We start from the raw sequence: 26,938 nt of genomic DNA, 5'->3' as shown, positions 1-26,938 counted from the left end.
ACAGATAGAGATGCATTGCTTCCTGGTAAATTATACTCCCTGTTTAGATGACAGAAAAAAATATAATCTCATTCTGGGCAATTCAGAATTGCTAAAGGGGGATATTCAGTGTAATCCTTAACATGTCCAAATTATCTGGCCATTCCCTTTTTTCCAGTGCTTCCTTACAAGTGATTATCCTTCTCACATCAAAGGCGTCCACCCATACACATGCATCCAGACAATTATCAGGTCTATTTAGCAGTCTTGTCATCTCCAACCACTGGTCAGAACTCACAATGAGACCTTCCTCATATGTAGCAGCCTCAGAAGTCGGCTCCGAATCTCCTTGGTCCTAGCCCCATAGATGATCGGGTTGAGCACAGGAGGCACCAGCACGTACAGGTTGGCCAGAAAAATGTGCACATTCTTGGGGACTCGGTGCTGGCCAAAGCGGTGGGTGAGGAAGGAGAAGAAGGCAGGAATGTAGAAGACCAGGATGACCCCCAGGTGGGAGCCACAGGTACTCAGAGCCTTGTGCCTGGCATCTTGAGATGGAAGGCGGAAGACAGCATGGAGGATAAAGCCGTAGGAAATGGCAATGAGGATGGCATCCAGACCCATGGCCAGCAGGGCCACAGTCAGCCCATACACAATATTGACAGTGATGTTGGCACAGGCCAGGCGAGCGATGCCCATGTGCTCACAGTATGTGTGGGCCATGATATGGTGACCACAGTAAGGCAGTCGCCTCAACAAGAAGATGAATGGGGACACAATGGCCACACTACGGCATAGCCCAGCAAGGCCAATTTTGCCTATGACAGTATGGTTGAGAATGGTTGTGTATCTCAGTGGGTTGCAGATTGCCACATAGCGATCAAAGGCCATGGCTAGAAGAACTAAAGACTCCAGGGTATAGATAGAATGGACACAAAACATCTGGGCCAGGCATCCACCAAAGGAAATCTCTCCAGCATGAAGCCACAAAATGGCCAGCATCTTGGGCACAGTGACAGAGCTGAGAGCCAGATCAGTGAGCGAAAGAAGGCACAGGAAGAGGTACATGGGTGCATGAAGAGCACTGTCTGTCACAATGACCAGGATGAGGGCAGCATTCCCAACCAGCGCTACAAGATACATGGCGCAGAAGGGGATGGCGATCCAGACGTGGGCCCACTCCAGCCCTGGGATGCCCGTCAGGATGAGTGTGCCTGGGAGACTGTCATCACTGATGTTGGAAGCAGGCATTCTGCTTGGTAAATAAAGGCCTTTATCCAAGGGGTCATGGAATGCCTTCCCTGTAACATCATTCACATAAAATGATGAACTTTCTGTGAAATAATCTTTTTAGGTAAGAAAAATATTTACTATTATTAACTTGTTCAAATATCTTGAAAGATTCTACCACATACAGGCTGCTGATTTTTCTTTCTGTTAATTCTTGTACTTGTCAATCATGTTTTGAGTTCCTTATTCCAAAGTATTTAAGCATATTTCCAAGCTGATCCTTCACGACTTACCTCCTACACATCCTGTCCAGCATTTTTTAACTTTTAGTTGACTCACATTGATGGTTGTTCCTTGACTCTCTCGTTCATGCCTTTTCCATGCCTATGGAGTCTTCTGTCTTTATTTTCCCCTTCTCTTTTTTCTATGCTTCAGTGAAAGTTTTTCTGGATTCCAGATGCCATAACTTTCTTCTGTTCCTTAATGGTCTTTTAATTTTTGATCCTTCAAATAGTTTACAAAATCCTGTTGGCTGAGATCATGCTTTTATGAGATTGTGTACTTTACACTGATCATGCCTGTGTCTGGATCTAGAAATTTTGATCAATGTTCACTAAAGACTCAATTTTGATAACTTTAGTAAGATACCATTGACTTTGAAAATTCATAATATAATAATACAATCTATATTTTCTGTATTTGTAATGTATCTTCATATATATACAGTACACAAATTCATTTTATATCTCACCTCGAATGATTATAAAGAGGCTAGGCCACCTAAATATGTTTACAATTCTCATGATTGAGTGTCTCTGGTGGTTTGAGTATTTGTCAGGGTATGATAGAAGAAAGCAAGTGACATCAAACATTGTAGCTGAGAGAAGGCACTCCCTACTGTGGCAAAGCCAACCTGCATGCCTCCCAGTGAGATGGCTGGATACTGAGGCTAGATCGGAACACCAAGTGCTGAAAAGGCAGATTAAGGGAGAAAATGGAATGTCCTGGGGTTGTTCACAGAGAAGATATTCTGAGAAGGAATCTGGTTTTGTTGTAGAAGCCTAACTAATTTTAAAAGCACATCACCTACTGAAAGGAAACCTAAGTAGGATATTGAGAAACTTGAATTTTAGACTGGATTCTCTAACAAAACTGATGTGCAATTTTGAACAAATCTTCCATTTCTTTGGGCAGTTTTAATTTAAAAAAACCAATGACTCTAGTCATTCTTTCCTCTGAAGTCTGCTCATTATGTGGCATTGGAAAAATACGACAATCTTTTTGGGACTTCTTTTTTTTTCCATCTCTAAATTTGAAATGGCATCATGTGATTTATTACCTTAACAAAATTTATGGTTCAGCAAAAAGTAATATTCATGAGATTTATAATTTTGACACCCCAAATAATCACCCCTCCTTTTTTTTCAACTTCTTTATTTCCTAACAGCCCTCTGGATAAAACAGAGTATAAGCATCATTTGCACCCCTAATCAGTGGGAAGACAAAGTCCAGAGAAGTAAACTGATGTCATCCACATCACAAAGCATGTTAATTGCACAACTGAAATGAGGGGTCCTGATTTACGCATCCTGATTCAGAGTTTCAAGTTTTACTTTACCTGAATGTGCATAAATGTGACCAATATCTGAAATCCTATGTTTTTCAAACAAGGCACTTTGTCTAATATCAATTCATAAGGCTGTAATCACTTTATTTGTTACCTGAATAAGAAAGAGGTAAAGAGAATTAGGGAGCCTCTCCTGTTTGCACAGACTTTTTCACTGATGACCTCAACTGGCCCTGGGCTCAGCCTTGACATGAGCCTTGTCACTAGAGGAGAGAGGCTTAAATGGTGGAGGGCAGAGAGCTGTCTTTCTCTTCCCCTCTGTGGGGTTATTTGTAGAGAGTGTATTGCAAGCCCTGGGAAAGTGAATGGGGTAATTGCTGAAACATCAGCGATGTTCTGGTCTCAAGGCTATAGAATGCCACGGCACCATGAGAACAGAGGCCCAAGATCCCCCACCCCAGGAGCCAGTCAGGGGACAGACCCACTGTAATTGCCTAGCAGTCCTTGAAACTGCACACCTTCCCTGCATGCTTTCAGGTAAACACCAGATGTGTGTTTGGTCTATGTCTGGAGGCTCTTTGTGTTTTCCTCCCAGACTGTAACATTGTTTGATGTTTATACCTGGCGAACATAAAATAAAGACTATGTGCAGTTTGCTGCTTTTGCTGCCGCTGCTGTTTCTCTGTTTCTCTGGCTCTGTTTCTCTGGCAGAGGCAGCCCTGCACGTCCGCTCAGTCTAAGTGTCTGAGAACTTTATTTTCAGTGCGCGGCTACACGCTCTCTTCCCAGGCTATTCTTGCCCCTGAAGGAAGTTTCTAAGTGGTTATTGTGAGATAGTGGTACTCTGTGATATTCTGGGTTGTGAAGACCAGAAAAACTGTGGTTACGGAAGAGTTGGATTTATTCTCCCCTTGGGAAGCAATGGATAAGGATATTGAGGTAGTGCCACTCTGGTCCACAATAGGGGCATTCTCCCCAAATTGTCCCAGGGTCTTGTCCTTAAGTCCTCTCTCTGACCTAGACCTCAGTTATTTAACTCTGTGTTCTTTCATTGAACACAGTTGTTGGAATCTGATTTCAAGACCGAACCTCTGTGGTAGACACACACTTGCAGGCGGGGCATGCTGAGGTTGGAGCTGTGTGAGAGGTGTCCTGAGAGTGAGGCTCTGGGGACAGAGGGTGGTCGAGTGACAGCTTGTGCAGGAGGTATGAATCTGAATACACAGTGTGACTGAAAGAGGTAAAAGGTGTGTTTCTACGCAAGTTTGGGTGGGTGTGGGATGAGGGAGCAGAGGGGGCTGAATGTGTAATCTGGGTTGAAGTAGCTGATCTTTCTCTCACCTGAGTTTTCTGGGCTCAGTGAATGTCTTCGGCTCAGCTCTATGGCCCAGCCTCCTCTGGTCAACGGGCTTGATAAGTGAGCTTATTTATTGACTCTGTCTGTGATGCTCAGGAGTGTAAAGCAAAGTGGCGACCTCCAGGGACTTGGTCCATGAAACACGCTTTGAGAAAGAGAACAAGAAGGGGGGGTGATAAAATGGGGAAGAAATAAGGAAGGAGAATCTTCCTTGATGACTTTGCCAGGAAAGTGGAAATGAAACATCCGGTATACTTTATGTTTTATCCTTTCCTCTCATCTCTCTGTTTCTCTTTTCTTTCCTTGTCTCCTTGATTTCTTCTCTTTATTTCTGTGTGTCTTCTTGAACTCCCTCTCACTGTGAATAGACCAAAACTCCATGCTCATGGGCAGCAAATAAGGGTGGCAGGTACATGCATGCATCACTGTACCATAGGTTCACTTACAAAACGCAAGTTCAAAGATCGAATTACCAAGAATTTTATTATGAAGACAGCAGAGCTTTAAGGAGAGCACAAGACCCTTCTGAGCCTGGGCACTGTGCAACTGTCCTCTGCCCCACTCATTAGCCTTGAAGCTGGGCCTGGCAGGAAATGATATCAGTGTTCTAGGTAGATCCCCTCAGATCGCTTAACTCAGCCATCTCTCTGGTCGCCGCGCCAAGGATTCCCTCTGTCAAAGCCCTTTCCAGGATTAACTGTATTTTCTCCCATAATGTAAGAGTAATCTACTCTCTTCCCTTGTAACAAGTTTTCTCCTCTCAAATGATTTCATTGTAATGGTCTTCAATCTTTTCATATGGGAAATTCCTAAAAGAATTTTCAAAACACTGCATTGCCTTCATACTCTATTTTTTTTACATTTAAACATTTTTTTTAACGTTTATTTATTTTTGAGAGAAGAGAGAGAGAGAGAAAGCATGAGCTGGGCAGGGGCAGAGAGAGAGGGAGACACAGAATCTGAAGCAGGCTCCAGGCTCTGAGCTGTCAGCACAGAGCCCAATACAAGGCTTGAACTCAGGAGCTGTGAGATCATGACCTGAGGTGAAGTCGGACGCCCAACCGACTGAGCCACCTAGGCACCCCAATTCCCTTCATACTTTAAGTTGACTCTAAGATTTATCATTAGATGTTTAAAGTGTAGAAAAAGATGTAATTTCTATTATAATGTAAATATTGGCATTTAAAAATAAAAGCCCCTTAGGACACTTTTTAATTTATCCTATGGAAACGTTATGCCCTAGAAGTTTACAACTCAACATTACCCATTTAAAAGTATATGAACAAGTTTTTCTTAACTGTCAGAAATTCGAAATTATTGCTCTCTTTGAAGTTGGTCCATTTTCCCACATGTGTATTTTTGCTTGAATATCTCATTATGATAACTCATATAATTGTAATAGTACGAGGAGTTATTTTATTTACTGTAACAATAGGCTCCAAATGTTAAAATGTTTTGTTATAACAATCATTATAATAATATATTAATAAAAACAATATAATAATCTTTATGTTTTGTAAATTATAATCATAGGACTAATTTGTTTTGGACATTAGATTCCTTAATGAGGTGGATGGAGTTTTGCTTTTTTCCAAATTACCTCATGTATTCACAAGTCAATATTGATTCAATGAAGTGGGGTTCATGCTTAGCTATTCTCAATTTTACTTTTATAAAAGTAAGCTGGGAGAACCCTTGGTTATGTAAGTAACGTAGTTGGGAGTGGAGGGAGTTTTGTTTCTGTGTTGTGGCAATTAAGCCATAATTGAGAGTAACTGCTGTAATCAGCAATGGCCCTAAGAGAGGAGGTTCTGGCAAAGGAGAGTGACTTCATAGTGGGTACTCTGAAGAAGGATTCCAGCCAGGCAGCGCTGGTTTACATGAGGGACATGATGAGGTTGGTTCAAAGTAAGGGGCAATTTAAAATTGCCACTTGGAGCCTACTGTTTCTATTAGAATCAATTGCTATATCCAATGAAAACAGCAGATGCTTGGGTGACACTGACAGGAACAGATGTGCATAGGATAGACAAATCCCCTAGCCCTGCCCCAGCTCTCTAATCGGCCTCTACTGCCCTCTACTGGCAGAGCCTAACAGCCAGCCAGCAGGTGGAGGGAAAGTGGTCCCAGCCTAGGCATCCCCAAGCAGAGCACAGAAGGGTTTGAAGCTGAGAGACAATGGCTTAGCAATTAACACAAAAAACCCTGTGACTCATATTTGTGCATGCATGTGTTATAAACTATATAAACTGGGGGACTGAATATATATAAATCACATATAAAAATCAAAATCCACTTGTTTTGCTATATCTTACAATAAGTATTTATTATTAAATGTAAGAAACACGTATCCCTAAGAAAACAGGAAACATTTCATAAGATGAAATAATTTTAGGATTGAGTATAACTCAAAAATATTTTATAATATTTATAAAAATAGTGTTTAATTGAATAATGCATAACTTTTCTTATTTTTTTATTTTTTTATTTTATTTTATTTTTTTAAATTTTTTTCAACGTTTTCTATTTATTTTTGGGACAGAGAGAGACAGAGCATGAACGGGGGAGGGGCAGAGAGAGAGGGAGATACAGAATCAGAAACAGGCTCCAGGCTCTGAGCCATCAGCCCAGAGCCTGACGCGGGGCTCGAACTCACGGACCGCGAGATCATGACCTGGCTGAAGTCGGACGCTTAACCGACTGCGCCACCCAGGCGCCCCAATGCATAACTTTTCTAATGCACATCTTCACTACAACCAATCCCATATACACATGACTTAATTTTTTCATGTTTAAAAGTCATGTAGTGAATTTTGAAAAATATAATAGTTCATTAAAAATGTCAGTTTATTTACAAGTACTAAATGTAATAAGTCACCCATTTGGAATTATTATTCTATTTTAATTAGCAAAATAATCTAATAATAGATATTTAATTACGATTGCAAAAACGACCTGAAGTTAAACATGTGAAAAAGCAATCCTTACTTTTTGAATCTTTCTTTAATTTTCTTTCATGTAACTCCCCACTAAGAACTATGACTTATTTAGCTTTAGATCGGGGAGGAAAGACACAACACGATTCCCACTGCCCTGCTGATTTTTTAATAGTATATTTATATTCAGAATATACAAACACTGCCAAAATACTCTGATCCAAAATCATACGTGGCTCTAAAATAAATATGCATAACCGGACACAGCAAGCCGTAGTCAAGTGCATGGTGATTTAATGACTCCTGAAGAGGACTTGCCTCTATATCCAGAATTGAAATTGTTCCCTTGCATGATGCCTAGAAGAGACAGAGGACTGGATGAGAAAAGTAGGCTTGAAGTATAAATGATTTTAAGAACACAGAATTTTTTCCACTATGCAATCATAATCCTAACAGAGCAAGAATGATAAAAACTTCCCACCAGAGATTGTTTGTCTGGCAGGGGAGGATTTGTCCTTCCTTCAGAGTAGCTCTCTGGCTCCTAACCTGGATAAATCTCACCATGCAGCCCCTCTGCTTCTATTTCTCGTAATGGGGAACGCTGTAGTAATCTGTTGGGGCTGCTGTGACAGAGTGCCATAGGCTGGATGGTTCAAACAATGGTCATTCATTTTCTCACTGTTCTGGACTCTAGAAAGTCCAAGAGAAAGGTCAGGTAGGCTTCAATTTCTGGTGAAGACTCTCTTCCTGGCTTGCAGACAGCCCTCTGCCTTCACTTCACCTTTCCTCTGAGCATGAGCAGAGAGAGGAAGCTTCTCTGGTGCCTTTCTTAGAAAGACACTAATCCTATCAGCCTAGAGCCCAAACTTTATGACCTCATTTAACTTTAATTACCTCCTGAAATGCTGTCTTCCAACACATTTACATTGGGGGTTAGAACTTCAACATATGAGGGTTATTTTATTTTATTTTATTTTGTTTTATTTTTGGTGGCATACAATCATCTAGAAAATACTATGAATAAAACTCATAACCATCCACAAATTAACACAATGAATGAGGAATATCTCTGGCCTCAAACCTTAACTTTATCCAGCAATCATTCTGCCTGCTCTGGTTAATTTCCTCTATTTCCCCACTAGGGGTCATCTCAAAAATTCATTGCACCTTTGGAATTGTCTGACTTATACTCAGGATGTAGAATATTTAGGGTTTGGTGACTACTGAAGTGGATATGGGGAATGAATGAAAAAAATACGTGCAAAGGACACTTGCTCTGGATTAGACAGTGTAATTGTTAATTTTATGTGTTCTCTTGACTGGTTCCCATGGATACTGGATCGATGGCTTAACAGTTTTCTATGTGTGCTTCTTAGAGTGTTTCTGGATGAAATTGGCATTTGAATTGGTGGACTCAATAAAGCAGTTTGTCATCCCCAACATCAGGGAACATAATCCCAACCAATGAAGGCCTGAATAGAGAAAAATTGGGAGGAAGAAAAACCTAGGTGCTTCCTCTGTTTGCTTCAGGTGGAACATCATCTTTTCTGCTTCTTGGTACTCCTGATTCTTGGGCCCTCAGAAGTGGACTAGAATCTCTACCTTCAGCTGCTCTCGTTTGCAGGCCTTCAGATTTAGATAGCATTACTCCACCAGCTCCCCAGTTTCCATCTTGCACATGACAAATCATGGGACTTTTCAGCCTCTACAATTATGTGAACAAGAGTCAATTCCTTATAATAAATCCATTTGTTTATCTATCTCTCCATCTACTATGTATCTAATCATCCTATTGATTCTTCCTCTTCAGAGAAGCCGAAGTAATACTGATCAGCTACACAAATACAAAAAAAATCATGTCATTTATTGAGAAAAGTACTAGAAAAAACAAGTTTACATTCATATTTGGCACATGTTGACTTTTGAATTATATGAAGAGTCCAACTATAAATGCCAAACTATTACTTGAAAAGTAATTATAAATTATAACTAAAGATGTAACTTTGAAATCTGATGTTTTCCAAGATCATCTGGCGAGAATACACAGATCCAACATTGAAGCAGGCTGAGAAAGAGCATGGAGAATGTTAGTATTTAGGAGACAAAATAGGAGAAACATTTGTAATGGAAACTGAAGAAAGGTAAACATGGAAAAAGGAGGAGGACCAAAGACGTGTGGCAGTTAGTAATCCAAGAAAGGAAACACAATCAAGAAATCTGGAACAATCAACTGTCAGTCTCACAAGTGAAAATCCAGCACAAACAGTAATGGTGAGGTCAGCAGTGAGAGTGGACACACAGTTTTATGGTACGATATTACTAAAATATTGTCCATGAGGGAGTGAATGAATCCCAGGAAAGAAGACATAAAGGAATCCTATGGCAAATAAGCATGGCCTTGAGCAACAGATGGTATAGCAACTTGCACTAGGCTATAATATACACACTTCTTTTACTGCCCAATAATGGAAGAAGATTAAGTATTCTAGCCAAAAATCAGTAGGTAGAAGTAGAGAGATGAGTTAAGACTGAGACCTGAAGGATGATTCACACCTCGGTCGTTACCCAATTTTGAAAGAAGGATAATGTGTATGCTTTGATGAATTCACAAGGAATATTTGGATTTTAGAGGGATCACTCTGTCAGCCAAGGGAAGAAATTGATGCATTCTGGCAGAGATGTGTAGGGAAAAATTAGGAGATCGCTTTGGTAATTCAGATGCCAAAAATCTACACTTGGGCAGCTATGGCATAAATGAAGGGGTAGGAATGTTTGTAGAAAGGCTATGAAACTTGACAACTAAATGTACATGGGGATGAGAGTAAATAGTCAAAGAGGAGTGGAAGATTTGAAACCAGGGCTGAGAATAGCAGTGCCCCTAGGAGAAAAATGACAGGAAGATATATGCACATTTGCCTGTCCATCTGTGAAGTCAGAAGTTCCCTTCTCAGTCCAGAATTTCTGCCTAAGAACATCCACAACTGACAGGAGACAAGTTCTTTAATCTCTACCCTGTCTGTCCTATCATTGTCCCACAAAGGGAGTAGATGATGGTGAAGGAAAATAATATCTAACTCCTGCCATCTTGAAACCTAAGTAAATAATCCATAAGATACTCACAACTGCATAATGAGGAGGTTTGCAAGATATTTCTTTTCCTAAGGATGAGGAAACTAAGGTTTCAATCGTTGTTTAGATACCATCATCTACTTGATAAATGGCTGACCTAGTATTCATAACAGGTCTGATCCAAAAACCACTTCCTCCCTTTTCCCTAATGTTTTTATTTTTGGCTCGCATGTCTTCCCCAGTAAAGAAATAATACGGAGAATGGTGGTGACATCTATGAAAATGGCAAAGTAAGGAACTTGGAAATTTTCTTCTAACATTGAAACAATGAGAAAATGGGCAAAAATGGTCTGAATCAACTTGTTCAGAATTCTAGACATTAAAGCAAGGTTTACATCTATTCAGGTAGATTATATTTAGGAAAAATGATTGAATTTTGGGTAATATCAGTGGCTTTGTGTCATTCTAATATACTTTAATTCCCATTCCCTTAAAAAAAAAACAACCAGAGTACGCAGCGAAAACCAATAACCTGGTGACATCTAGAGGGAGCAGATTGGAGCTGGACTTCTTTCAAAATCTCCTTTCCTGAAAATTGTCCTTATTTGGTCTGTCTGATACTTCCTGTGAGGACCACTCTTGCAAGGCTGTCTCTATTTGATCTGATCCTTATCTCTCTTAATACAAACATCCTTTTTTTATATGGATAATTGTCAAAAATAATTAAAGGCAATCAGTTAACATTGCAGCTTCCTATGATAGTGGGTAACACTTCAGGAAAGTAATAAATTAACCAAAAAGCTAAAAAGGAAAAGTTGAAGAATGAGATATTTACAGGAGCTTTCAATATTTTTGACATATCCCTGAAGTATAGAAGGCCATGTGCATGTCAGGGCTCTGCACATGCCCAGGACCATCTGAGAAAGCTGTCAGACCTCATCCCTGGCTCACCTTGAGACTGTGCACAAGCAAGTCTCACTATGGGCATAGAGGCCCATAGTGAATGGCTAAGTGTTGGATTTGTGCTCCATCATGCGTACAGATTTCTGAGCAAAGACAAAGAGTTACTGCTTCCAGGTATGTAAGGAAATCTCTTTCCAATTATTAGCTGACCCCTGAAATAACTCAGCAGAGACATCAGTCGCTACACCTAATAAACAATTGATATTACAGAATTAATTCAGAAAATCACTAAGCAAATGCTAATCGCAATAACAACAACAAAGAGCAACAAAAACAAATTCTAGGGAAAGTGGAAAATGTGATTCACAGCGTTGTGCATGATATTATTTAAAATGTCTAGCTTTCATCAGGTTATGGGTCATCAAAAGAAATAAATGGCTCATACACAGGAAAAAATGACAAGAGAAACTGTCCCCAGGGAAGCCAAAATATTGGACTTAATAAACCACGCTTTAAATCAGCTATTTTAAATATACTCAATGAACTAAAGGAACTTGTGATAGTGATAATATCAGTAAAGAGATAATAACTATTTTTTAAAAATCATACATGAAGTCTGGAGTTACAAAGTACTATAATTGAAATTAAAAAAAAAAAAAACTTACCATAAGGCTCAACAGTACATTTGACAGTACAGAAGAAAGAAAGACCTAACATGAATATTGGTCAATGGAGATTATTCAGTCTGAGTAACTGAAAGAAAAAGCAGGAAGGGAAGTCAGCAGAAGTTCAGGGACTTATGAGACATCATCAAGAATGCTAACATATATGTATGAATGTATGAAAGGAGCAGAATGGACAGAGAGAAAGAAAAAGAAGGAATATTTGAAGAAATAACAGTTAAACTCTCCCAATCTGGTGAACAGTTTTAATTAACAGAATCACAACAAACTTCAAGTATGATAAATTTAAAAGATATATTTAGTTACTAAAATGAACAAGGGTTATGCAGAAAGGCACTGGGACTCTGAACATCCTTATATAACATCCTCTGAACATTCTGGGACTCCTGTATATCCTTAATAAGGGATAAATTTGTGGCTAAAAGAAGATGGACCTCACAATCAGAGGAGTGGATAGTAAAGGGGAGAAAACATGGTTTCAGTGAGCGCTAATTATATGCCAAGCAGCGTCTAAATTTATACAGCAGTTATATAGCATCATAACAAAAATAATGTCAGATGAGATAATACAAAATTATTCTTAGATGAGTTAAAACTAAAATAATGTTTTGAGAAGTTACATAACTTTTACATGTTACATTTCTTTATTGAGCATTTTATGCTTCAGACAGTATTCTAAGCTTTATACATTCAGTCACTAATTTATTTTACCCTCACAACAACCTCAGGAGTTAGATATTATTATCCCCTTTATAGTTGACCTAAATAGGCACAGAAGGATATCGCAATAGCTCAAAACACAAAAATTAGTGAGTGGATAACTCAGTGTCAAACCCAGCCCCTCTGATTATAGTCCTTATGATCATGTGCTCTTAATCATTGCTCAAAGGTTTGGAGTTCAATTCATATTCATTTCAAATGTTCTGGTTTTTGTTTATCACTTCACCTCCCAGTAGAATAATTCTACCATGAGCTATAGTATGAACTTCTGCTGGGGAAACATTGCTTCTTGGCAAATTTTAGTCCCTACTGAGACGACAGAAAAATTTAATCTCATTCTGGGCAATTCAGAATTGATCAAGGGGCACATTCAACATCTTATTCAATGTATCGAATTTATGTGACCATTTCTCTTCCAATACTTCCTACAATGTCACTCTGCCTCTCACATCACAGGCTTCCATCCATGTTAAAGTTCTAAACAATCATCCTTTACCTTTATCATTTACTTTATCTTTTACCAAGTATCATTTACCGTTCTTTATCATTTCCAACAGCCACTCAGAAGTCATACTGAGACCCTCCTCAAGTGAAGCAGTCTCAGAAGTCGGCTCCGAATCTCCTTGGTCCTAGCCCCATAGATGATTGGGTTGAGCACAGGAGGCACCAGCACGTACAGGTTGGCCAGAAAAATGTGCACATTCTTGGGGACTCGGTGCTGGCCAAAGCGGTGGGTGAGGAAGGAGAAGAAGGCAGGAATGTAGAAGACCAGGATGACCCCCAGGTGGGAGCCACAGGTACTCAGAGCCTTGTGCCTGGCATCTTGAGATGGAAGGCGGAAGACAGCATGGAGGATAAAGCCGTAGGAAATGGCAATGAGGATGGCATCCAGACCCAAGGCCAGCAGGGCCACAGTCAGCCCATAGACAATATTGACAGTGATGTTGGCACAGGCCAGGCGAGCGATGCCCATGTGCTCACAGTATGTGTGGGCCATGACATGGTGACCACAGTAAGGCAGTCGCTTCAGCAGGAAGATGAATGGGGAGACAACGGCTATACTACGGAGTATGCTGGCAAGGCCAATTTTGCCTATGACAGTATGGTTGAGAATGGTTGTATATCTCAGTGGGTTGCATATAGCTACGTAGCGATCAAAGGCCATGGCGAGAAGAACTGAGGACTCCAGAGCATAGATAGAATGGACACAAAACATCTGGGCCAGGCATCCACCAAAGGAAATCTCTCCAGCATGAAGCCACAAAACGGCTAATATCTTGGGCACAGTAGTGGAGCTGAGAGCCAGGTCGGTGAGCGAAAGAAGGCACAGGAAGAGGTACATGGGTGCATGAAGAGCACTGTCTGTCACAATGACCAGGATGAGGGCAGCATTCCCAACCAGCGCTACAAGATACATGGCGCAGAAGGGGATGGCGATCCAGACGTGGGCCCACTCCAGCCCTGGGATGCCCGTCAGGATGAGTGTGCCTGGGAGACTGTCATCACTGATGTTGGAAGCAGGCATTCTGCTTGGTAAATAAAGGCCTTTATCCGAGGGGTAATGGAATGCCTTCCCTGTAACATCATTCACATAAAATGATGAACTTTCTGTGAAATAATCTTTTTTATGTTGAGAAAAATATTTATTGTTATTAACTTATTCAAGAATATTGAAAGACTCTATCACATATATGCTGTTTTGTTTTGTTTTGTTTTTCTGTTTGCTAATATCTGTGCTCATCAATCATGTTTTGAGGTCTATATTCCAACCACCAACCTAACTATTTAAGCATCTTTCCAATCTGATACAGTATGACATATCTCCTACACATCCTATCCATCCTTTATTACTTTGGTCAACTCACATCAACAGTTGCTCCTTGCCTCTTTCATTTATGCCTTTTCCATGCTCATGGAGTCTTTGGTTTTATTTTCCCCCTTCTCTTTTTCTAAGCTTCAGTGAAAAATTTTCTGCCTCCTAGAAGCCCTCCCTTTCTTCTGGCCCTTACTTTTTTTGTTTTGTTTTGTTTGTTTGCGTTTTCATCCTTCTACTACTTTACAAAATCCCGTTGGCTGAGACTATTCTTTATGCAATTGTGACCTCCACACTGACTATGCCCATGTCTGGACCTAGACATTTTGATCAGTGTTCACTAAAGACTCAATGTTCACGAAAGCCAATGTGACATAACATTGGCTTTTGGACTTAGGATATAATAGTTCATCCAGTTTATTTTCTGTCCAATGTGTCTACATTGATATATAATGTGTCTACAATGATATACACCACGTAACTATAGTTTCTATCTCACCGTTAATGCCTAGAAAGAGATTAGGCTAACTGAATATGCTTACATATCTACAATGATTTGAGAATTCATCAGGATATAGTAGAAGAAAGCAAGACATACATGAGACATTCTAGCTGAGAGACAGCACTCTCTACTATGGCAAAGCCAGCCTGAGGTCCTGCATGCCTCCCCGTGTGATGGCTGGATACTGAGGTTAGGTCAGAATACCAAGTGCTGACAGGCAGATCTCGGGAGGAAATTGAGTGTCTTATTGTTGCTCACAGTGAAAACATTTTGGAAAGGAAATTTGTTTGTCGTTGTTGTTGTTGTTGTTTTTTCATTTGAGAGAGAGAACGAGAGAGAGACAGCAAGCGGGGGAGAGGGGCAGAGGGAGAGAATCTTAAGCAGTCTCCATGCTCAGCACAGAGCCTGATACAGGGCTCCATCCCACTACCCTAGGATCATGACCTGAGAGAAAATCAAGAGTTGGACGCTTAACCAACTGAGCCACCCAGGCACCGCAGGGGAATTTGTTTTTGTTGTAGAAGTCTAGACAGCATTTTCAAATGTTCTCCCTAGTAAATATATGGTCTACTAAAAAGAAATCTGTACAGGATTCTGAGAAATTTGAATTTTAGTTCTGATTCTCTAATAAAATTGATTTGTGATTTTGAACAAATCTTCCAATTCTTTGGCCAGTCTTAATTTGGAAAAATTAGTGACTCTATAGTCATCCTCTCTTATCTATCTGCTCATTTTATGGCACTGGAACAATCCCATAACTGATTTGGGCCCTCTTTTTTTTTTCCATCTATAAATTTGAAATGGCATCGTGGTTTAGTATCTTCACAAAGTTTCTGGTTGAGCAAACATAATGTTCACGAGATTAAAAAAATTAGACACCCCAAACAATCGCTCCATTCTTTGCACTTCTTTATTTCTGAAAAACCTTCTGGAAAAAATATAGTCATCATTTGCACCCCTAATCAATGTGAAGACAAAGTCCAGAGAAGTAAACTGATGTCATCCACATCACAAAGCGTGTTAAGTCATTAGCACAACTGAAGCACAAATGAAGCACAACTGAAATGAGGCGCCTGATTTATGTGTGCTGATTCAGAGTTTCAAGTTTTACTTCACCCAAGTGTTCATGAATCTGACCAATATCTGAATTCCTATCTCTTTCAAACAAGGCACTTTGTCTAATAACAATTCATAAGGCTGCAGTCACTTGATGCATTAATGAATATCAAAGAGATGAGGAGAATTAGGGAGCCCCTCCTGTTTGCACAGACTCTTTCACTGATGACACCAATGGATTTTCTCAGCCTTGACATGAGCCTTAACACTAAGGGAGAGAGGCTTGGATGGTGGAGGGAAGAGAGCTGGAATCACCACCGTCTTATCTCCCCTCTCTTGCCAGCCTATTCTTGTCCCTTAAGGAAGATTTCAAGTGGTTATGATACGATACTAGTACTCTAGACATTCTGAGATGTGGTGAGGAAAAAACTATGGTAAAATCAGAATTGGACTTTTTTCCCCCTGGGAAGTAATGGGAGAAGGATATTGAGAGAGTGTCACTCTAGTGCACAATGGGGGTGTCTTCCCAAAATTGTCCTAGAGTGTGTCCTTGTGTTCCCTTGTCTTACCTAGACCTCAGTCTGTATTCTTTCATTCCAACAACACAGTTGTTGGAATCTGATTTCAAGACCATACCTGTGTGGTAGACACACACTTGCAGGTGGGGCATGCTGAGGTTCGAGCTGTGTTGGAGATGTCTTGAGTGTGAGGCTGGGTGGACAGAGGGTGGTCTTGTGCCGGAGGTGTGTATCTGAATCCACAGTGTGACTGAAGGAGGAGAAAGTTGTGTTTCTGTGCAGGTTTGGGTGGGTGTGGGATGAGGGAGCAGAGGGGGCTGAATGTGTAATCTGGGTTGAAGTAGCTGATCTTTTCTCTCACCTGAGTTTTCTGGGCTCAGTGAATGTCTTCGGCTCAGCTCTATGGCCCAGCCTCCCCTGGGCAATGGGTTTGAAGAGTGAACTTATTTATTGGCTGTCTGTGATGCTCAGGTGTGTAAAGCAAAGTGGCGACCTCCAGGGACTTGATCCATGAAGCACACTTTGAAAAAGAGAACAAGAAAGGGGGTGGTGAAAAAATGAGAAAGAAATAAGGAGAATCTTCCTTGACGACTTTGTCAAGAAATAGAAATGAAATGTCTGGTATACTTTGATGTTTTATCCTCCCTCTTGTCTCTCTGTATCTCTTTTCTCTCCTCGTCGCCTTGCTTTCTTCTCTTCTCTTTATTTCTGTGCCTCCTGGAACTCACTTTCAATGTGAATCCACCATAATTCTATGCTTATCTGCAGCAAATAATGGTGGTGAAACATGCATACATGATTGTGTTGTAGGCTTCATTTACAAAACACAAGTTCAAAGATCAAATTACCAAGAATTTAATTATGATGACAGCAGAGCTTTGAGAAAAGCACAAGGCCCTTCTGAGCATGGGCACCATGTAACTGTCCTGCTCGTTTGCCATGAAGCCAGGCCTGGTAGGAAATGACATCAGTGCTCTAGGTAGATCCTCTCAGCTCCCTAACTCCAACCATCTCTCTGGTCTCTGCACCAAAGATTCCCTCTGTCAAAGCCCTTTCCAGGATAGTTCATTTTTCTCCCATGTCTAAAAATACTCGACTCTCTCCCCTTGTAACAGATCTATCTCCTCTGAATTATTTCAATCTAGAGGTCTTCAAACATTTCATATGGAGATTTCCTAAAAGAATATTCAAAACATGATATTACCTTTTATAACTTTAACTTGACTATAAGAATTATCATTAAAAGTTTGAAGAGTAGAAAAGGATGCAATTTCTGGTATATTGTGAACTTTGCCATTTAAAAATTAAATTCCCATAGACAATATTTAATTCATCCTATGGACACTGTATGCCCTTGAAATTTGTAATTCACCACTATCCATTTAAAAGTATTTGAGCAAGCTTTTCTTAGCTGTCAGAAATTTGACATTATGCTTTTTCTGTTTGAAGTAACTCCATTTTCCCACATGTATTTTTTTGCTTGAATGTCGTTATGATAACTCTTCTATTCTTGTCAAAGAATAAGCAATTGCTTTATGTCCTGTACACTAGTCTCCAAATGTTAAAATGTTTTGTTATAACAATGATTATAAAATACATTAATAAAAGCAATATGATAATTTTTAAAATTTCTGAATAATAATCATAGGGCTACTTTGTTTTTTGTTTTTTTTTTTTTTTTTAATTTTTTTTTTTTCCAACGTTTTTTATTTATTTTTGGGACAGAGAGAGACAGAGCATGAACGGGGGAGGGGCAGAGAGAGAGGGAGACACAGAATCGGAAACAGGCTCCAGGCTCCGAGCCATCAGCCCAGAGCCTGATGCGGGGCTCGAACTCACGGACCGTGAGATCGTGACCTGGCTGAAGTCGGACGCTTAACCGACTGCGCCACCCAGGCGCCCCAGGGCTACTTTGTTTTGGAAATATTATTCCTTAATGAGGTGGATGGAGCTTTTACTTTCTTCCAAACGACCTCATGTATTCACAAGTCAATATTGATTCAATGAAGTGGGGTTCATGCTTATTCTTAATTTGATTTTGATTTTGATTTTTTAAAATGTTTTATTTATATTTTTGAGAGAGAGAGAGAGAGAGAGAGTAGGGGAGGGGCCGAGAAAGAAAGAGACACAGAATCAGAAGCAGGTTCCAGGCTCTGAGCTGTCAGCACAGAGCCCGACCTGGGGCTCAGGCTCATGAACCACGAGATCATGACCTGGGGAAGTTGGATGCTTAACTGACTGAGCCACTTAGGCGCCTATTAATTTTATTTTTAAAAGTAAAATCTTGGAACTCGTGGTTATGTAAGTTACTTAGCTGTGATGGAAGGAGTTTGTTTCTGTGTTATGGCAATCAAGCTATAATTGAGAGTAACAGCTGTAATCAGCAATGGTCCTAAAAGAGGAGGTTCTGGCAAAAGAGGGTGCACTGGTAATAGGATTCTGAGGAGGGATTCCAGCCGGGCAGCGCTGTTATACATGAGGGACATGATGAGGTTGGTTCAAAGTAAGGGGCAATTTTAAAATGTCACTTGGAACCTACTGTTTCTATGAGAATCAACTGGTACAGCCAAGGAAAACAGCGGATGCTAGAGTGACACTAACAGGAACAGAGTGTGCATAGGATAAACAAATCCCCTAGGCCTGCCCGAGCTCTCTAATCGGCCTCTACTGCCTTTTTCGGGCAGATTCTAACAGCCAGCCAGCAGGTGGAGGGAAAGTGTGGTCCCAGCCTAGGCATCTCCAAGCAGAGCACATAAGGTTTGAAGCTGAAAGACAATGGCTTAGCAATTAACACAAAAACCCTGTGATTCGTATGTGTGTATGCATATGTTATAACCTGTATGACACTGGGAGCTTGAGTACATATAAATCATATATGAAAATAAAAATAAATCCACTTGTTTTGCTATATCTTACAATAAGTTTTTAATTATTATTAAATGTAAGAGAAATGTATATCACTGAGAAAACAGGAAACATTTCAATAGATTACATCATTTTTGGATTGTATATAACTCAAAATATTTCATAAAACTCATAAAAATGGTGTTTATTTGAACGAAACATAACTTTTCTAATTCACGTCTTCTCAAACCAAACACATACATACATGTGACATGACTTTTTCATGTTTAAAGTCTTCAATGATTTTTCAAAAATATTGTAGGCCATAAAAACATGTCAGTTATATATACAAGTTCTAAATGTCACAATTCACCTATATGGGATTATATTTTTCTTTCTAGTTAACAATATAATCTAATGATAGCCATTCAGTCACAATTGCAAAAAATGTTCTGAAGTGAAACATGTGAAGAAAGAGATCTTTGGTATTTGAATCTTTCTTTCATTTTCTATCATCTAACTCTCCATTAAGAACTTTGACACATTTAAATTTGGATCGGGGAAGAAAGAGACAAAACCACTCCCACTGTCACATTTCCTTAATAATATATTTATATTCAGAACATACAAACACTGCCAAAATATTCTGCTCCAAAGCCATTGTTGCTTTTAAATATGTATAAGAAGCGAAAGCAAGCCTTCAGCAAGTCGTACAGTGATATAATGACTCATAGAGGAGACTTGCTCTAAATGGAGAATTAAGTGTTCCTTTGCTTATTGCCTAGATGAGACAGTGGACTAGATGAGAAAATTAGGCTTAAAGTATAAATGACTTCTAAGATCACTGAAATTCTTTAAAGATTATTTATTTTTGAGAGAGAGTGAGAGAGTGAAGGTGGGGCTGAGAGAGGGAAAGAGAATCAATCCCAAGCAGGCTCCACACTGTCAACACAGAGCCTGATGCAAGGCTAGAACTCATGAACCTTGAGATCATGACCTGAGCTGAAGTCGGACGCTTATTCGACTGATCTCCCTGCACCCTTGAGATCACAGAATTTTTATAACTATATAATCATAATCCTAACACAAGAATGACAAAAACTAATCTCTTTCCACCAGAGATTGTTTGTCTGGCAGGGGAGGATTTGTCCTTCCTTCAGAGTAGCTCTCTGGCTCCTAACGTGGATAAATCTCACCATGCAGCCCCTCTGATTCTATTTTTCATACTGGGGAACACTGTAGTAATCTTCTGGGGCTGCCGTGACAGAGTGCCATAGCCTGGATGGTTGAAACATGGCAACTTATTTTCTCACTGTTCTGGAGTCTAGAAAGTCCAAGAGAAAGGTCTGGTAGGGTTCAATTTCTGGTGAAGAATCTTCTTGGCTTGCAGACAGCACTCTGCCTTCACTTCACCTTTTCTCTGAGCATAAGCAGAAAGGTGGTGGGAGGGGGGCGGTTCTCTGGTGCCTTTCTTAGAAGGACACTAATCCTATCATCCTAGAGCCTGAACTTCATAATCTCATTTAACTTTAATTACCCCTCTAAATGCTAACTTCCAACACAGTTACATTGGGGGTGAGACCTCAACGTATGACAGCTTTTGTTTTTGTTTTTGTTTTGGTGGCATACAATCAGTACATAGTGAATACCATGGTCAAAAATCATAAATATCCACAAATTAACACAATGAATATCCCTGGCCTCAAACCTTAGCTTTGTCTAGCAATCATTCTGCTTGCTCTGGTTAATTTCCTCTATTTTCCCCCACTAGGTGTCATCTCAAACATTCACTGCACCTTGGGAATTGCTGTTTGACTTATACTGAGGGTGTAGAATATTTAGAATTTGGTGACTACTCGCATGGATATGGGAAATTAATGAGAAAAATATGTGCAGAATGACACCTGGGTTTTTCCTTTAGTCTGTGTGGTAGTTAATTTTATGTGTCAACTGACTGGTTCCCATGGTGCCTGGATAGTTGGTTAAACAGTTTTGGATACTTAGTTAAACAGGTGTGTTTGTAAGAGTGTTTCTGGATGAAATCAGTGTTTGAATTGTGGACTCAAAAAAGCAAGTTGCCATTGTCAACAGCTTTGAGCATCACCCAATCCACTGAAGGCCTGAAGTGACCAAAAAGTTGGAGGAAAAAAAAAACAAACCTCAAGGGCTTCTTGTCTGTTTGCTTCAGTTAGGACATCATCTTCTTGGGTCCTTGGTGCTCCTGATTCTCAGGCCGTCACATGTGGACTAGAATCTCTACTATCAGCTGCTCTTGTTTGCAGGCCTTCAGATTTAGACAGCATTACATCACCAGGTTCTCTGGGTTTGCATTTGCACATGACAAATAATGGGGCTTTTCAACCTCCATAATTACATGAACATGAGCCAATTCCTTAATATAAATCCATCCTTATATCTATATCTATATCTATATCTATATCTATATCCATATAGAATATCTATATCTATATATCTAATCTATCTGATTGATTCTGACTCTTCAGAAAAGCCTAGGTAATGCAGTTCAGAACAAAAAAATCATGTCATTTATTGAGAAAAGGAAACTATCAAGAACAGGTTTGCATTCATATTTGGCACATGTTGCCTTTCCAATTCTATGCACCAACCAACTAACTATAGATGCCAAACTATTAGTTGGAAATATTATAAATCATAACTAAAGATATAGATTTGAAATCTGATATTTCTAAGATCACTCAGCAAAAATACAGAGTTAAAACTAGAGCAGGCTTAGGAAAAAAAGCTGTGCAGAATGTTAGTATTTAGGGAAAAAAAATCGAAGAATCATTTGTAAAGGAAACTGAAGAAAGGTGAACATGGAAATCAGCCTAGGACCAGGGAAATGTGGCTCTACCTAATCCAGGAAAGGAGAAAGAATCAAGAAATAAGGAACAGTCAACTGTATCACCCTCTCAAGTGAGAATCCAGCACATGTAGTGATGGTGAGGTCAGTGGTGGCAGTGGAAGCACAGTTTTATGGCACGATATTACTAAAGTATTACCCATGAGAGTGAATGAGAAGTAGGAGAGAAGATATGAAGGAATCTGATGGAAAATAAGCATGCCCTTGAGCAGCTCCTGGTACCCTGACTTGCGCCAGGCTTTAATATACACACTTCTCTTTTTACTGCCCACGAAAGGGAAAAAGTTTAATTATTTTAGCTAAAATCAATGGATAGAAGTAGAGAGATGAGTTAAGACCAATTCCCAAAGGATGATACATGCCGGCATCATTTCCCAAGTTTTAAACAAAAGATAATGTGTATATTTTAAAGAACCTCACCAGGAGTGTTTGGATTTTAGAGTGAGCACTATGTAGGCCAAGGGAATCATTGATGCATTCTGGTGGAGCTGGTACAGGGAAAAATTAAGAGATTGCTTTGGTAATTCAGATGGTGAAAGTCTCTACTCAGGCAGATATGGTATAAATGAATGGGCAGGAATGTTTGTAGAAAGGCTATGAAATGTGAAAACTAAATGGACACGGGGATGAGAGTAATAATAGTCAAAGAGAGGTGGAGGATTTTAACCCAGGGCTGAGAATGACAGTGCTCTTAGGAGAAAAGTGACAGGAAGTCCTTCCTCTGTGAAGTCAGAAGTTCTCTTCTCAGCCCAGCATTCCTGCCTGAGAACATCCACAACTGACAGGAGACAACTTCTCTGGTTTCTACCGTGTCTGTCCTATGATTGTCCCAAAAGGAGGGTAGATGCTGGTGAGGGAAATAACATCTGTTGCTCTCCTGCCATCTTGCAACCTAAGTAAATAATCCATATGATACTCACAACTGCACAACAAGGAGGTTTGTAAGATACGTCATGTTAAGGATGAGGAAACTAAAGTTTCAATCATGGGTTAGATATCATCTACCTGAAAAGTGACTGGCCTGGTATTCATAACAAGTCTGATCTAAAAACCATTTTCTCATATATAACACACTTCCTCCCTTTTTCCCTAATGGATTTCTTGGCTCTCATGTCTTCCAGCAAAGAAATAATATGGAGTACTGCAGTGACATCTGTGAAAATGGCCAAGTAACAACCTCGGAAATTTTCCTCTTCCATTGAAACAATGAGAAAATGAGAAAAATGATGGTCTAAATCAAACCTGTTTGGAATTCTAGACATTAAACCAAGGCTTGCATCTATGCAGGGAGATTGTATTTAGGAAAAATGGTTGAATTTTTGTAAGATTTGTGGCTTTGTGTCATTTTGATTTGTTCTAATCCCATTTCCTCACTCTCCAGCTCTATAGAAGTCTTAAAGATTGTCAACCCGTGTGCAGAGTGAAAACCAGTAGCCTGGTGGCATCAGTAGATAGCAGACTGGGGCTGGACTTCTTTCAAAATGTCCTTTAGAAACTTGTAATTTGACCTATTTGATACTTCCTGTAAAGACCACTCTTGCAAGTCTGTCTCTATTTGATCTGATCTATAGCTCTCCTAATAGAAATATCTTTTTCCCTGTGGGCATTTGTTAAAACCAATTACAGGCAATCAGTTAACTTTGCAGCTGCCTGTGATAGTGGATCACAATTGGGGAGAGTAATAAATTAAGTAAAAAGCCAGAAAGGAAAAGCTGAAGAATGAGATATTTATAGGAACTTTGAATATTTTTGACATATCCCTTAGATATACAAGGCCATGTGCAAGTTAGGGCTCTGCACATTCCCAGGGCTGTAGACATGACCAGAAAAGATTTTTGAGTTGTTTAAGCGACCAACTTCGGCTCAGGTCATGATCACACAGTTGATGAGTTCGAGCCCCACATCGGGCTCTGTGTTGACAGTTCAGAGCCTGGAGCTTACTTCAGATTCTGTGTCTCCCCGCTCTCTGTACCTCTCCCCTGCTCATGCTCTGTGTCTGTCTCTCAATAATAAATAAACGTTAAAAAAATTGTTTTAAAGTCCAGTTTTCCAGGGGTGCCTATGTAACTCAGTTGGTTAATTATCTGGCTCTTGGTTTTGGGCTCACATCATGATCCCATGGTTTGTGAGATCAAGCCTGACATAGGATTCCTGCTGACAGTGCAGAGCCTGCTTGGGATTCTCTCTCTCCCTTTCTTTGTGCCACTCTTTCACTCAATTCTCTCTCTCCTTCTCTCTTACTCTCTCTCAAAATATATAAATACACTTTAAAATGTCCACTTTTCAGCAGATTATGGGGCATCAAAAGAAACAAACAAAAAGAATAAAAAAAGTATGGCCCATACACAGGAAAAAAAATATACCAATAGAAACTGTCTCTGAGAAGGCCAAAACACTGAACTTAATAAACCATGACTTTAAATCAACTATTTTAAAAATGCCCAAAGAACTAAAGGAAACGATGATAGTGATCATATCAGCTAAAGAGATAGTAATTATTTTTTAAAAGAAATAGGGGCAATTAAAAATGCCACTTGGAACTCACTGTTTCAATTAGAATCGATTGCTACTGCCAATGAATACAACAGATGCTTGGGTGGCAGTGACAGGAAAATAATTTATAATATATATATTTTTAATGAAAACCATTGATTTTTACATGCAAAAAACTCAACAAATTCCAACTATGATGAACTTAAAAAGACACAGCAACTGAAGTCAACAATGGACTGTGCATAAGGGTACTGGGACTGGTCAGGTTTCTATAACAAGGGATGAAATTATGGCTAAATAGAAGTAAATCTTACAATCAGAAGGGGGGGGGAATAATGGGAGAAAATGTGGTTTTACTGAGCACTAATCATATCCCAAGCACTGTCTAACCTTTATTAGCAGTTATAATAATTATGTCAGCTCAGATAATATAAAATAAATCTTATATAAGTTGTAAAATGGAAATAATGTCTAGAGAAGTTACATAACATTTACATCTCATATTTATTTATTGGGTATTTTATATTTCAGACCCTATTCTCAGATTTCTACATACACTCAATAATATGTCAATCCTCACCACAACCTCAAGTGTTAAATGTTATCATTATCCCCTTTTACTGTTGAACAAAGTAGAGATAAAAGGCAGAGGAGCCGGGATTCAAACACAAGCACCCCCATGCTAGTTCTCATGCTCTTGGTCACTGCCCAGCATTTTGGAGTTCATATCCAAAGCACTCCAAGTGTTCAGGTTTTTGTTTGTTTTTCACGTCACTTCCCAGTAGAATATTTCTGCCATGAGATGCAGTGTGAATTCCAGACAGGAATGCCTTTCTTCTTGGTAAATTATAGTCCCTACTGAGATGACATTAGTCCCTAATGAGGAAAAATTTAACCTCATTCTGGGCAAATCAGAATTGCTCAAGGAGCACATTCAACGTCATATTCAATGTATCCAATTTATCTGACCATTTCTCTTTCAGTGCTTCCTGCTATGTCACTCTGCCTCTCACATCACAGGCTTCCATCCATGTTAAAGTTCTAGACAACTATCCTTGCTCGTTTGCTTTTCTTTAACATTTCCAACGCTGCTCAGAAGTTATACTGAGACCTTTCCCAAGTGAAGCAGTCTCAGAAGTCGGCTCCGAATCTCCTTGGTCCTAGCCCCATAAATGATCGGGTTGAGCACAGGAGGCACCAGCACGTACAGGTTGGCCAGAAAAATGTGCACATTCTTGGGGACTCGGTGCTGGCCAAAACGGTGGGTGAGGAAGGAGAAGAAGGCAGGAATGTAGAAGACCAGGATGACCCCCAGGTGGGAGCCACAGGTACTCAGAGCCTTGTGCCTGGCATCTTGAGATGGAAGGCGGAAGACAGCATGGAGGATAAAGCCGTAGGAAATGGCAATGAGGATGGCATCCAGACCCATGGCCAGCAGGGCCACAGTCAGCCCATACACAATATTGACAGTGATGTTGGCACAGGCCAGGCGAGCGATGCCCATGTGCTCACAGTATGTGTGGGCCATGATATGGTGACCACAGTAAGGCAGTCGCCTCAACAAGAAGATGAATGGGGAGACAAAAACTATGCTACGGAATATGCTGGCAAGGCCAATTTTGCCTATGACAGTATGGTTGAGAATGGTTGTATATCTCAGTGGGTTGCATATAGCTATGTAGCGATCAAAGGCCATGGCGAGAAGAACTGAGGACTCCAGAGCATAGATAGAATGGACACAAAACATCTGGGCCAGGCATCCACCAAAGGAAATCTCTCCAGCATAAAGCCACAAAATGGCTAATGTCTTGGGCACAGTAGTGGAGCTGAGAGCCAGGTCAGTGAGTGAGAGAAGGCACAGGAAGAGGTACATGGGTGCATGAAGAGCACTGTCTGTCACAATGACAAGGATGAGGGCAGCATTCCCAGTCAGCGCTACCAGATACATGGTGCAGAAGGGGATGGCGATCCAGACGTGGGCCCACTCCAGTCCTGGGATCCCAGTAAGGGTGAGTGTGCCTGGGAGACTGTCATCACTGATGTTGGAAACTGACATTCTGCTTGGCAAACAAAGGGCTGTATCCAAGGGGTGATGGAATGCCTTCATATATTTGGTTCATCACCTAAAATGGTAACCTTTCTGTGACACAATTTTGTTTATGTTGAGAAAAACATATATTGTTTTTAATTTTTTCCAAATCTTAAAATAATATGTCTCATACAATCCATTTCTTCCATCTGCTATTTTCTTTACTCAAAATCATGTTTTGATATCCACATTCCAAGCCCCAATCATACCTAAGAACGCTTTGTAAGGCACCTGGATTCCTTAACTTTAGTCCTAATTTGTCAAATAATGATGCACAACCTTGAGAAAAAAAATC

The 26,938-nt window shown here is 40.0% G+C and overlaps 3 protein-coding genes across 3 annotated transcripts; all 3 read right to left on the bottom strand.

Annotated features, from left to right (window-relative positions):
* Positions 1–273: 273 nt before the first annotated feature.
* On the bottom strand, positions 274–1,293 carry LOC131488671 (olfactory receptor 52D1-like). Its single transcript, XM_058690531.1, has one exon. The coding sequence runs from the start codon at positions 1,228–1,230 to the stop codon at positions 274–276; it is 957 nt and encodes a 318-aa protein (XP_058546514.1). The 5' UTR covers positions 1,231–1,293.
* An 11,714-nt stretch (positions 1,294–13,007) lies between these two features.
* LOC131488670 (olfactory receptor 52D1-like) lies at positions 13,008–14,010 on the bottom strand. Its single transcript, XM_058690530.1, has one exon. The coding sequence runs from the start codon at positions 13,967–13,969 to the stop codon at positions 13,013–13,015; it is 957 nt and encodes a 318-aa protein (XP_058546513.1). The 5' UTR covers positions 13,970–14,010; the 3' UTR covers positions 13,008–13,012.
* Positions 14,011–25,653: 11,643 nt separating this feature from the next.
* On the bottom strand, positions 25,654–26,622 carry LOC131488669 (olfactory receptor 52D1-like). The gene has a single exon (XM_058690528.1). It carries the CDS (start codon positions 26,608–26,610, stop codon positions 25,654–25,656), a length of 957 nt encoding a protein of 318 aa, XP_058546511.1. The 5' UTR covers positions 26,611–26,622.
* Between the last annotated feature and the right edge of the window lie 316 nt (positions 26,623–26,938).

This window comes from Neofelis nebulosa, chromosome 10 (genome assembly GCF_028018385.1).
Source record: "Neofelis nebulosa isolate mNeoNeb1 chromosome 10, mNeoNeb1.pri, whole genome shotgun sequence".
In the NCBI taxonomy this organism is placed as follows: domain Eukaryota; kingdom Metazoa; phylum Chordata; class Mammalia; order Carnivora; family Felidae; genus Neofelis; species Neofelis nebulosa.
The sequence above is the reverse complement of the archived record's forward strand: the minus strand, read 5'-3'. Positions and strand labels throughout refer to the sequence as shown.

Bases quoted from the DNA above. Each gene is read 5' to 3' on its own strand.
- LOC131488671 (XM_058690531.1), bottom strand. From the start codon at position 1,230: ATGCCTGCTTCCAACATCAGTGATGACAGTCTCCCAGGCACACTCATC.
- LOC131488670 (XM_058690530.1), bottom strand. From the start codon at position 13,969: ATGCCTGCTTCCAACATCAGTGATGACAGTCTCCCAGGCACACTCATC.
- LOC131488669 (XM_058690528.1), bottom strand. From the start codon at position 26,610: ATGTCAGTTTCCAACATCAGTGATGACAGTCTCCCAGGCACACTCACC.